Consider the following 14,311-nt stretch of genomic DNA (forward strand, 5'->3'; position numbering starts at 1 on the left):
TTATAAAGTAATTACGTATATTTTAAACCATTAATAGCTATGAATGAGTTACTCGGGGAAAATTCCCCAAATAAGGAACAGATTGACTTGCTATTTTTTTTCTATACACCACCGATACACACTCATTGATAAACAGTAAGAGACACGTCGTCGGTTAAATGTAGAAACGTATAATTTGTTACACGCACACTACAATGACTGACATATTGTAAGTGTTCTTCCAACACACTCGGATGGTTGAGTCGCGAGTAAGACGATGCTGACAAAAGTGATGTTCGTTTCTAATCTGGGAAGCATCTATGTGACGTCTAGTTACGGCCGACCAATCAGAACGACGTTCTACCTTCATCCCTCGACCCTAGGGAGTGTCCCGTCACTACCGTCGCATGTTCATTGAATAGCAGTAGTGTATGTGCGATGACCGTCACCTGCATCAGTCGGACGAGTTGTATAATCGGTATTACGTTATGAAAGCTCACACTTAAAAGTAGTTTCGGTTAGAGAAAGAGTAAAAACGAAAAAAAAAAAATGGTCGTACAAGAGAACTTGACACCGGTAGAAGGTAATCGTGCACCTTCTAAGCACGAGAAGAAACACCGATTAAAACAAAGATTTGAAGTCGTGAAGAAACTAGGACAGGGCACTTATGGAAAAGTTCAATTGGCAATTAATAAGGAGACGGAGCAGGAGGTAAGGACATTATTTTTTTATTAAGCTATCGTTTAACAGAATGAATTAAGTGAATAAACACTACTACCGGAGGTGTATCGGTTACGGTGTTGTAGCAAACGCACAACAGGTGTGACACTGTTATTACTGTATCGTGTTATAACGACGACATCGTTTCGACTCGGATCAGAAGCGATCTAACTGATTAAAAACTATAATTATCAAGTATTACGACAGGATTTTATCTTCCTACGAAATCGTTTAGTGTTGTTTTACTTTAGAAAATAAAAAATTTGGATCCGTATCAATAGAAAAAAAGTGATTTCTGTCCGTAGTTCGGAGAGCTTTAGCCCAGTTCCAGTGTTTTTCACAACTGAAAATCGAGAGTTATTTTTAAACGTCACGGGAAAGTGTTCCCAAAACAACATAAACTGGGTTGTATAATCCATCACACATTGGAAGAAGAATCGGTAGAGTTATGCCACCTTAAAATATGTTATTTTGGCATCACGTGAGGAAGATTCTGCGAGGGGTTCGTAACCCACAATTCTGACGTCAAATTGCGTCAGTTCGGTATCAAAATACAAAAATATACATTTTACGGTAGCGTTATTTATGCTGTTGTTGTTAAAGTTGCGTTAATGATTATTAATACGTATGTGTTGCGCGTTGGTTTTTTTAATACTTATATATATATTACGAATTTATACGGGTTTTTATATTGTTTTTTCTTCTGGATTTGGCAATAGTTTTATCGCTAAACCGAAAACTTCGACCGTGCCAACTTGGCTTGACTTCTCGACTAAAACAAAAGATCGGGTGTTACTATCGGCTTTTTTGTCAACGGATAAAAAGAAATTTAAGGAAACAACACATAACGATTATGTAGAAATGTCGTAAAGGTCGTCATTTAACGAGAGACGTCCAAAACCTGATCTACGTCACCCTCCTCGAGAGGCTCCTTCACCCATAAATGCGGTTCTCGGCCAGGTGTGAAGACTCGCCCCTCTATCTAGGAAGCCATTCTGCAGTTTAAAACAGGAAATTATTCGAAAGGGAGCCATTTTCAGCTTACACACTTTGTGCCCGTGATTGCGACAAGGCTGATTTCTCATGTAATGACTCATCTGTACCGAGTTAATACAAAGAACTAGCGATTTTCGGTTAATTAGTCACAGTTGGCACCAGGTGTAGGAAGTGATTTTGACCTTGCGCAACTGTCCAAGGATAGTTATGCATAATATGCCTTTTCCTATAGTCTTATCATATAATTACGCTTATTTATTTTATGCATGGGTTAGCTTCCTATGTTGAATGGCTTGCATCTTCCCTTTTGTAGGGGCATGTGTTTTTTCTTAGCAAACCTGATCTGTCAAAAGGGCGGAAGTCTTAACGGGAAGCAAAAGTTTTAGCGCTATTTTTCATATAAACAATTGCATAACTTTGTTTCTCGGAGTCGGGAGACTGTGGAGCGTGTCAAAAATTTTTATTTAGGTTACGTAAATAATAAATATTCTCTCGAAAGTCTGGAGACGTGTTTAAAAAATCGATTTTAACAGTCGCAAAAACCGGACAGAATCTGTTTTAAGGGTAGAGTACGACTTAAAAATAACTTACAATGCTGACACATCGAGACATACAATTTACTGTACGTCTGTCTCTGTGCATTCTGACACAAGACACTGCATCCATCAGCCTGCAATGGTACGCTAATTATAGAGCTATGCCCTACGTCAAAGCCATATAACCATGTCGAGCATCGTTAGTTACGTTTCGGAATGAATAGAGTGACACTTTGATTGGTACGCAGAATGAACAACGTATTAAAAAGATCGCGTTGGAGTATTTAGTTAAATCGACTAAGTTCCAATCGGGGAGTGCAACGACCTGATTTTTAAAAAGGTCGACTTGTCTTTGGCCTTGCCATGTTGAAACGATACGCACGATAATTCATGATGTGGCTTATCTCCACGTCCTTTAATCGGGATCAATTAATTCTGCAATTAAATTTTAGTGCGATAAACGTTAAACGCTTTTAAATCCAAATATAACTGTTGTAAATCCATTGTTTACCGTGTATAGAATCGCATTGTCCCGCCTACGAATAAAACAAAACACGTGATGCTTCCTTCCATCCCTAGAAACACCTGCACGCAGTCTCTTTGTTATTTAGTTTCCCAGATTCGCATGGATGAACTAGACATTGACATTGATACCAAAGAAGGTTTATTATTTTGACCTTTATCGCTGTTTCGAGTTTTCTAACAAAATAAATCGAATTTGTTTAGTGTATGTCGAACAATGCGCCATTGAACTATAGAGAGATGCAACGCCGTCCCGTCCAAAAATATGTTTTGAGAAGAAAAAAGAAGCGACGAAAAGTCTCTTTATCTTAACATTTAATCGTCTAACTTTCTTACAATATTATAGAATGATTGTTAAGAATATAAATTTAGAAACGTTAAGTATAGAAGGGGCCTATGGTTTCTTAGAATTGGTAAAACCAGCTTGACCACAACCCACATCCCTTGCCTACGACCCTTTCTAAGAAGACTGAAGAAAAAAATTGAACTCTTAAATTTACAATGTCTATTCACACGGCGAAATATAATATCAATTTTTATTTTATTGGTCAGAATTATTTTAAAAAGTAAGAAAAAAAGTATAATATCTGTCATGTCTAGTTTCCTATCAGTGAGATAAAAATAAATAAATCTGTATGAAAGTTAATCTAAGACAGGATGAGATCAAAAACAACATGAAACAGTTTGATTTTTGTAGGGTAAAAAGTATTAATTACCCTATTAATTGATATATAACCGGTTATAAATATCATTTTTCACCCATTAAGAGCTTTTATAGCAGAATTTTTCAAATAAAACTCAATAACTAATCATTTGAATTTAACAGAAATTATATATCTTCAAAGATGTTGATAACATTAATAACTTCTTTGATTCAAATCATGTTTTTCAATAAGAATAAGAATAGCATTTTATTTAAAATGTTTATTGTTAAATCTGATAATCTCAGTCAAAACAAAATTTAATTGTCTTTATCTACGAGGTTTTAATCCATTATTAATTATAAAAATAGTGTTATATTTATTTAAACTGAAAAATAAATTGCCAACATTATAGTTAAACTTCTGACGAAAATAGTACTGTGTATCTAAATAAAATATCTGTTCTCGAAAGCGATGAAGTTTAATAGAAAATTATTCTAGTTAGAAATATCTGGCAAGAAATCTAGAACATTGCTGACAAGGGAAGATCCTTCTACAAAGTTCTTAGATTTGGATAGAAAAAAAAATAATAAAAATACTAAAAGGATGAATCGATTTTAACCTATTCATCCATCAACCGCGAATGACTAATTACAAATTACAATAGCGTCTGCAGTCTGTAGTATCAGAGCGATAAACAGCAACATGCCCCCATTATCATATAATAGAAAAACTTTTTATAATTAACCTGTAATTTGTTAACATTTCAAACAAATACATATTCATACTGTACATTGATTTTAAAATTATTTAATTATTGCAAAATTATAATATTTTAATATTATTTCTAACCTATATATATATTAAATATTATCATCATCATATAATTTTTAAGGAATATTTATACTTTCAAATTAAAATTATATATAAATATATTAAGATTAAGATAAGTCATAAAACTTTCAGCAGACTTAACTGATAACTTCTATTTGAACTTATGATACTTTATATATTTTTGTATAGAAAAAAAAATTTTTTTTTTTTTGTAAAACCAGTAATATAAAACTTCTTGTAGGATATTTTAAAGCATGCGTAGTAATTTTATAAGAAGGATATTTCTAGCAATTAAAAATATAACTTGTGCTAGCACATTGTCTATCAGATGTCTGCATCTGTTTGATTGTTATCTTGAAAACTTTCTGAGAATAAAATATTTTTGAAGATTCAATGTTGTACAGTATACCTTTATGCTAATTTTAGTTGGAATTTGAACAAAAGCTCTAAACAAAAAGTTTAAAAAAATAGAAAACTTCAAAAAATTTATCTTCACAAAATTATTTAACTTAGGCTAATTCTTTCTACTTCTATTCCTTGATATAAATTGAACTCTTCTCTTGCCTTTTTAATTTTTCTTCTCAAAGTCCCTCTTCTACTAGACGTACTGAGTTTATAAATTCTTTGGCATCCTGTCCATTAACTTGGTTCTTGAATTTTTTTTCTGGTTGAAATTGTCTATTTTATGATGTTTTTTATAATATATCTAGTAAATTTGCATATTGTTTAAATACATATTTAAAATTTATGAATTAATTGACCTGATCGAATAAAATTATTAAAGAAAAATGTGGAGTAGCAAAATGTTACCAGGAGATATTGTTATCATATCATTATCAAATGCTATAATTACTGAAAATGTAATCAAAAGCCACATTTATCTTATCTAAATTTTGAATAATAGACATATAATAATGAAATTATTTTAATTATCTCAGAGCTATATTGAACAGGAAGAGAATATAAAACAAAATTAAACTTTTATATTTTTTTCAAGATTAAAGTTAATGTTGTAGAATAACAACTGGTACTTAAAATTGGTGAGATGAATCCAAATTCTTTCTTGAAAACACATAAAAGATACATGAATGAAATCAATAAAACAAATAACAAATTTTTCATCATTTATCAAAAGGCATTTTAACATATATAAATTTTATATCATGCTTTTTTACTTAAAAACACTAAATTTTGGCTCTGTATAGGGCTAGGGATAAATGATCCTACTAGCACTTTTCCTATCTGAACCTGCTAATAAGATAAGATTAGCCTTTTATAAAAGCCTTCTGTTTTTTATTTAAAAAAAAAATAATCATTTCAAGGATCTTAAACCCCATTATTAATTCTTCAAAGTTAAATCCTGTGATTCTAGATTTAAATCCAGTGGGAGTTGTCACACCTACTAGTCTACAGCTGTTTTATCTCAGCAGATTTTTTCCAGTTTAATTTATTATATCTACTAAGAATAAATTTAATTAACTTGTAAGCTTTTTTTTTTATTTATAAATAATAAAAATGTGTGTTAAAAAATTAGAACTAGTTAACATTCAAATATTTCTAATATATAGTATTTATTTAAAACAAACATTGTGTTGATAAAAATTTATTTAAATCAAATCTCTTAATTTCAAAAAGGTTAATTTATGCATTAATAATAATTGCAAAAATACAAGTTATTTATAATAATAGCGCATATAAGGTATACTGGTGTTACTCGTATTTCTTGCATTTTCTGTTTTCTGTAGTTCATATTCCCGTGGGTGGTTTGAAGGGAGTTTCAGTCATCACTTTACGTCAAATGGTAACCAGTTGGCACCTAGACAATTATAAAGATTCATTTGAAAAATTCAGCTTTTTTCTATTTATAATCATTTGCAACATTTAAGAAAAGTTCTCTTAAATATTTCACTTTATTTTCTTTCCATTATTAAAATTTTATAAAGTTAAACTAAATGATAACCTACTTGTGCTATAATCTGTAGATGTGTGTAGTAGACTGAACAGGAAGTGATAAAGTTGGGTGGGTTACCATTTACCTGTGGGATTCAGTTGATTACTCCATAAAAAAAAAAGAATGCAGTATTCATCATATAAATAGATATAACAACATAATGCATAGATATATAATTCTCTTATATTTTTAATTCATATAAAATTTTATAAATTATTTACATATCAATGTATTTTATAGAACTCCTGTTGGATAATGTGAATATATAACTTTATTATTTACATATAAATATAGACGTCCTTGAAACCTCCAAAAATAGCAAACAATACTGTATGCTTAGATAATTTAAGAAGAAAATCACAAAATTATAAATAAAAAAATTATTAAAATTGTGTTTGATACAAGACACAATTTTATTGTTTATTAATTACTGTTTATAGTTTCACATGTTAATTGTAGTCTGTAATTAATTTACTAATTAATTAATGGTTGATTACATTTCAGTTTAACTTACATTTGCAAATATATTTTCTATGTATAATTAATTATAGGCTTAATTAGTATATAGTGTATTATATAATTTATTTTTTAAACTGAGTTTAGTGTGTTTATAAGGAACATATTAAACTTTTAGTTGAAAAGTTCACATTTTTTATAACATTGAACATATTTAAACTAAACTTATGGCACCTTTTAAACTAATATATCATTTTAAAGAGTGCCATATTTTATGCACTAATTGTCATTATTAATGCACTGTTTATAATTGTTGTGAACATGAATAAAGAAATAATTATTCTTAACTGTCAACTAAAACAAAATTGTTGAAATTTAAATATGAAATGTGTAATTTAAATGAATATCTGATTTAAATGTTTCAAAGTCACAAAATTCAAATATTATTTGAACAGTTTAAGAATTCGAGAAAATTTGAAAACAATTAGACAAAACCAGATCAAATTTGATGGCACACCCTACACTAGATGATACTTTACATAAATAATCACTAAAATTGCTTGAATCAATGTTTGACAAGGCTATTGTTTTACAAAAAAGGCAGGACCTATTGTATATAATAGAACAATAAGTTAAATAGGGAAAATATTTTATTTTCATTGTTTAAACTGTTCTGTATATTCATTCAACTAAAGTTATTATTGTTGAAAGAGATATTGTTTTTAGAATATTTTCATAATGGTAAGAAAATAATGGAAAATAGGAAGAACTTACTAAAAGAAATAAGAAAATTATCAAAAGTAAAAAATTTTTAAACAATTTCAAATAAATAAATTTCTACTTTTTTTAGAAATTATCTAAACAAAGAATTATTACATGGAATGCTTAAGGATATATATTTGCTGGATATTTTAAGAAACTAATTATCAGCATTTTGGAAAGTTTACTGAAGTTGTTTTAATGAGCATTTATTGTTTGTTTAAAGAAAATTCCAAGATCATTTGTTTAAATGTTTTAAACCAAGAATTATTCTAAAAGAATAATATTTAAGTATTATTTTCAAAATTGATAAATATGAATATTATAAAAATGGACAACTTTTAAGATTACAATTAATTTTATATTTAATCACTTACATCCATTTTATTATAACTTTAATAATTCACAACAAATAATAAAAAGGAAGAAAAAATTTTAATTAATTATGCTTTATCTTATTTTTATTTTCTGATATTTATATATAAATATTGTAAAATAAAAGTTAGAGACAGCAACAACAAAATTTATTGAAAGTTACATAAGTTATTGACAGTATTTTATTTAATTTTAATATGAACTTTAACAAGTTTAGAATGTTTATGAAAAGTAAATTTCCAAAAATTTTAAACAATTTTCAACTCAAAGTACAGTAAAACCTGTGTAAGCCAGAACCTGAATAAGATGGAAAAATTCTTCAGAATGGAGCAATCTTCTATGATAAAGAAAAAAAATTCTGTTCAAAACAGAAACCTGCCAAACCTGAAAATATTTGGTACTTTGTGATTCCAGTTTACACAGATTTTACTGTATTTATTTTCTGATTTTAAAATTTAAATAATTTAGTCAATTTCTATGAAACAAATTGCTTAATGCAAAAAATATAATGTATTTTTGTCTATTTCAGAAACAATATATAATTTATATTTTTATTAAAAAATTTTAATTTATTTCTAACATTATCCAATAAATGATTTATTGCAGCTAGGATAATGTAAAATAAAGTAAGCCCAAATGTTTTATGTAAACATAACTGTCATCAGGAGTTCAACAACAAATTCAATTAACATGATGATAGATGTGTTTACAAAAAAAGTTTGTGTATGGTAGTTTGTTTTATACTTTGTGTTATCACCTTTGACAAAGCATTTTGTAGTTGATTTTTATTGAGAGATTACCTTTTGGACTTTGTGAGAATTATTATTATAAAATGCAGTACTATGCATATTGACTGCTTTTAACTAACCTTTGAAACAATAAACTAAAGAATATTAGGGCAGATTCGGTTATGAAATGTTGATAAATTTATTATTATAATTTGCTTATAATAAACTTTAACAAATTGAAATGATACCTAGTATGCTTATAATAAATAAAGAATTATTATACAGTACATATTATCAGAACATGTAATAGATGTTTATGACAACAAAATGTTTTTAGAAGCTTAAAACTAATAACCAATATTATATTAATTTATATCACCGTCATTCTTTGCCTATTTATAAATGCATAAAATTCAGTGGCAGAACAACTTCACTTTGGACTGTGATTTAAAATTCTGATACAGGTCTCCTCCTAATCCATGCTCAGCTGCAAGAAATGAGACAGAAAAGCGCAGTGAGGACCTTTCTCTTGATGGTATTCTTTAGCTCAAGATGTACAGTACTATAAATTGAGTGACTATCAGTTCCTAGGATTATGAGAAAGAACAGAATGTAAAGATGCATTTTAAAATTTTTTTATTTATAACATGTTTTAGTCTTTTCTGGGAGTCTCTCTTTCATGGATTTTTCAAAATTTATCAATAAAAAACATAGCTATATCAAAACCATGATGTTTTGATCATGGGTCATAGGCTTTTGCTTGGCACATTTGTGTTTGATGACTCCAGGCCCTAGTTTAGTAAAACCACTTTGTACAATTGTAGTTCCACCACTGATAAAATTTAATTTTGAAATTTGTTTTTGTGATTGAATAAAGAATATTATATTGTACATAATTTTTTTCTTAAATGTGCAATTAATTATATGATTACCATACTTTCATTATCTTAGTATCACAATGTTTTTATAGAAATAGTAATCAAAGTTAAACAGAATAAAAATTACTAAATTTGTCTTTATTTATTGTATGGTAAATTAGATTTTTTGATAAAGTTCAAAATATTTTTCATTTTTAAAATCTGTAAATATATATATTTTACTCTACAATTCATTAAGATGATAGTATCGATAACTTACAACATATGAAAAATTTCACTTTTGCTTCCCGCTATGTAGATAGTAAGTGAACCATTTTTACAGGCCCGTATTAAATTTAGTCAGATCACAATGGGACTGCCTGATATATCCAAAACAAATCCCAAAAAAATTCCTGAAGTTTTCTGACTACCTGGATTTTATTGGGTCCCCAGAGTGGTAGGCTGATGCTTTAACTGCCTCACTTATCCAGCAGGCAAAATGAAAGATTTAAATATTTCATATGAAATAATATATGAAAACAAAATAGTTGTAATAACAGATAGCGTATAATGTAAAATAAACATAAAATAAGTAGGTCATAATAATTATTAAAAATAATTAAGAGATTTGATATACTGTATAGATATACATCAAGCATGAAATAATTATACACTTTCTGTAATTTTTAAAAATAAAAAAAGTTAATCTGTTTTCCTAAAGTTACAATTGTATCTTTTTTTACTTTTCTATAGAGAAAAGTAAAAAAAAGATACAAGTTAAGATATAGCAGAAAGAAGCTTTATCTATAGATATAAGTTACAGATACTGTTGAGAAGGAGGGGGACTTGGATTTTTCCCCAGACCACAGAGAAAATTTAGGGTTTATAGTGGTTCCTATCCCTGTAAATAAATAAATAACAAAAAAATAAAATCTTTAAGACTGCTTTTTATTAATAAAGAAACATTCTTCATATTTCATTTGTTCAAAAAAAGTGATAAAAGAACCTAGTCTATCCCTGTGCCCATAGAAGATCTTGGCAGCTGTCCTTTCATAAAAACATAAACTATTTTTTAGGCTTGATAAATCTATAAAGAAATTCACTGTTATTATTTAGATTATATTAATGTTACCATTAAACTTATCAGCCCCTGAAAAATTGATTCTGGGAATTTTCCATTCTAGGAATAAAAAATTTTGAGATTTGACATTTTTTCTCTCAGCAATATCAAAATGCCACGACATATTCTTTAGTCTGTTTAATATATACTCCGAAAGTTGAATGTCTTGTCAAGTAAATACAGAGACTAGGACTTAATTCAGGAGTCAAAAAATTTTAAAATTTTTGCAAAATTTTGACAGACTTCTGGTAAGTCAGGAGAGTTGGCAACCATAGTTATCATTGAATGAAAGTAGAAAAATTAATATATTTTCTAACAACAAAAAGAAATTTCAAACTTTTTGTGGTTCTTAAATTAATATACTTTTCAAAAATGTTAAAATTTCGATATCATTTCATTGTAATAGATATACTGTACTTCATTTCATGATATACTGTATTTCCTCATATATCCTGCATATTTATATATAGTCAGTCAGAAGTTGTACACCAACTTATAAAACATCATCATTATGTCAACCAGATGATGGGATGTAACGATTGTGAATTCATTCAAAATTGTAATTTTATAGTTTATTTTTGCTTGCACATGAGTGTAAAGAAAATCTCAAAGCATATCCAGAAGCTTACTTCAAGACTTTATAATAATAAACAATAAATGCAAATACATTTTGATATATTTTGTTCTATTATATCTATGTTAATTTTCTTATAGCTTTCATCCATTCTGTTGATCTTATTTATCAGTTTTTGTTCATTTCATAATTTAACTGATTTTAGATAATTATGATATTCTCAAATAACAAGCCATTATGCATATATAAACATGATATGCCCTAATCAATTATAACTGTGTTGTTCATAGAAGATTTATATATAAATATCATCTGAAATTTTCCTTGCTCCTATAAAAATTAAGCAAATGATTCAACGAAACAACTGCTGTAAAATGCAGCATAAGTCTTTGCTCAGTGCCAGAATTTTCTTCAATATAGCAAAGAAAGAATTTTATTTACCTCTGCCTGGCTCTGGAACTCACTCAGCCACTTTCAAATAAAATACTTGGAGATGATTTCAGGATGTTGCTTAATGACTATGAATCAGTGAGACCTTACACCCACTGTTCTCTGATGAAGTCAATGACATGATATAGATTTTTACATAAAAGTTTATCATAGTTGTTCACAGCAATAACTTCATTATTCTTATAAATTGAGCTAAATTGAAATGTAACAAATGCATACATTTCTATGAATGTTATAAATTCAAAAATAGCATCACTGCAAAAATCTGTTTTATTGTTTGTTAAAAGTGCCATTTTCATCACTAGTGAAGAGAAGCAAAAAAACAAAAAACATTTCATTAAATGAACATTGAAATTATTTAATTATAAAATCTATATATAAGAATTATTTTAAAGCATTTTATTTATCAAAGAGTTTTTCTTTGATAAATAGCTCCTATATTTATAAAATATGACTTTTCTACAAAATTAAAAGTAGCAGTATTATAATATAAAATAATTAATGCTTAATTATCAATTTTTTAGGTTGCAATTAAAACAATAAAAAAATCTAAAATTGAAAGTGAGCAAGATTTAATAAGAATAAGAAGAGAAATCCAAATAATGTCATCAATTCAACATCCTCATATCATTCATATTTATGAAGGTAAATTATAATATATTTATACTTAGAAGATAATTTTAAAATTAATAGTTTAATTAATTTCAGAATAAATCAATTTTTTTTATTTTTTAGAAAGTTGTGCAATGTAAATGTAAATTATTAGTTATATTTAGTTTAGGAAATAATTTCTAAAATTTATAATATAGGGTCTTGTTTGTCTTATTTATTTTAAGATATAATCAATTGCTTAAATGTAATCACAAAAAAATATAAAAAAGTATTTATTTTATTATTTTAAATATATGTCTGAACTCTAAATTACATATCAAATCATTTTAATTTAAAAAAACTGGGGGAACCACCTGCAAATGAATACAGACTGTTGTCCATTGTCAAATCATACTTATACTCTGCCAAAAGCTATTTTATCATTATGTTTATTAAATAGCAATATTAAAAATTTTTATTTATATATTGGATCATACAAATACTTAACTGATACTACTACATTTTCAAATATATTTAGGATAATTTAAACTATTTTATCAAATCATGCTGTGCCTCTTTTTTTAAAAAAGTTTATAAAATGAAAATAAATTCTCTATTCTGAAAAATTATTTTATAAACTAAAATGTACATATTACTGAAAATATTTTCCAAAATATGTGTTATTTTTGACTAATTGTCTTTTTATTACATAATCAATAATTTGTATATAGTTTCTTTCATATTATTATACAGTGAAACCCTGTTAATACAAAGTCAAAGGGACTTCAAAATGACACATTGTATTAATGAAACTTGTTAATGTTGAACTGTCTATTCTATCTCATCCAGAGGACCACAAATCTACTTCACAATAACACAGATTTCACATATGTTGATGATATGATAATGGAGTTTGATTATACTGTTGAGCAAGGATAAAATTTCTGTGAATAAATAGTTAATTTAATAAGTATTTTAATAAAATCAAGAAAAGCTTATGTGTGAAATTTTAGTATATTATAAATATTCCAAATATAACTATTAAATTTATATTTATAAATAAATTCATTAATTAATTTAGTTATATGATAGTAAATTTTTCATTTCTTATACAATCAGAAATGAAAATTTATTAGTTCAGAACAAACTAAAATATATTTATGACAACTTTGGCTATAACCATGATTAATTCTTTCTTGGATATTAAGGTTTTAAATCATATGAAAATAAAAATATTTTTAAATAAAGATTCATAAAGGTCTAGCCAGTGTCTTTATGGTTAGATTTTAAAGAGTTATACATTTAAAGAGCATTTGGAAAATAAATTAACTACTTAAATTTTAAAAAATCAAGTTGAGTAATTTATTGAAATGGATAATAGACAAGAAAGAATGCATTTTCAAAGATCCCTTGTAAATAACAAGAAAACAATGTTTTAATTAAAATTTATTTACTTTCATTGATGTTTTATTATGTATAATGAATACAATAATTTTGAAAGATTTTTAATAAATTATTCTGAAACTAACAAATTTAAATAATAAATCTTGTATACTTTTTGTTTGCATATAACAAATAAAATTTTATTTATACTTATTTTTATTAAAGTTTATGAAGAATCAATATGAAATTTCTAGCATAATTACTTTTCACTGCATGATTGCTAGCTTTTATATAAAGGGACAAGCCATCCCATATTGTACAGAATCAATTCATATTTTTCTCCTCTGTCCTGTTGTCCTGACAGTTTTTGTCAGGACACTGAAATGTCCCATGTTCCAGGATTTTCCAGAAATATGTCCGGTACTTCAAAAAAATTTTTGACAAGGCTTGATGAATACCATGTTGTTTTGCAACATCAGTAATGTAATGTAATGTGACATCTCTGTCCTTATGTTGGAAGAATGAATCCAACACAAGGACAGAGATATCAAATTAAATTACATCATTGATGTTGTAAAACAGCATGAATATCCAAACTTGTCAAAAACAACATCCATTAAGCCTTGTCAAAAATCTCATCCATAAGTATCAGTTCCATTTCACATATAAGAAAGATGAATGTAAAACTCACAAGGTTATCAGATATAACCAACATCTCTCTAAGATTTACAAATAAATTGTCGGAACAACCAAATCAGTATTTCTTACAAAAGAAACCCATCCATATAGTCATTATTAAGAAATGGCATAGTTTTGCTGGATTTTTGTGTTTGTTGTGA

General features: G+C 27.3%; 1 protein-coding gene across 2 annotated transcripts in view; it reads left to right on the forward strand.

Moving 5' to 3' along the window:
* Positions 1-268: 268 nt before the first annotated feature.
* Positions 269-14,311, forward strand: part of LOC111619903 (serine/threonine-protein kinase AKL1-like) — a 42,905-nt gene continuing 28,862 nt past the window's right edge. Inside the window, exons 1-2 of one of the 2 annotated variants that reach the window (XM_023361729.1) lie at positions 269-690; positions 12,023-12,143. In XM_023361729.1, the coding sequence (XP_023217497.1) occupies positions 529-690; positions 12,023-12,143 (283 nt within the window). In that variant the 5' untranslated portion in view covers positions 269-528. The remainder of the gene's footprint in view (positions 691-12,022; positions 12,144-14,311) is intronic. The other variant, XM_023361730.1, reaches the window with a different exon arrangement.

The sequence above is a fragment of the Centruroides sculpturatus genome, unplaced genomic scaffold (assembly GCF_000671375.1).
Source record: "Centruroides sculpturatus isolate CEXI.00-Female unplaced genomic scaffold, Cexi_2.0 scaffold160, whole genome shotgun sequence".
NCBI classification, from domain to species: domain Eukaryota; kingdom Metazoa; phylum Arthropoda; class Arachnida; order Scorpiones; family Buthidae; genus Centruroides; species Centruroides sculpturatus.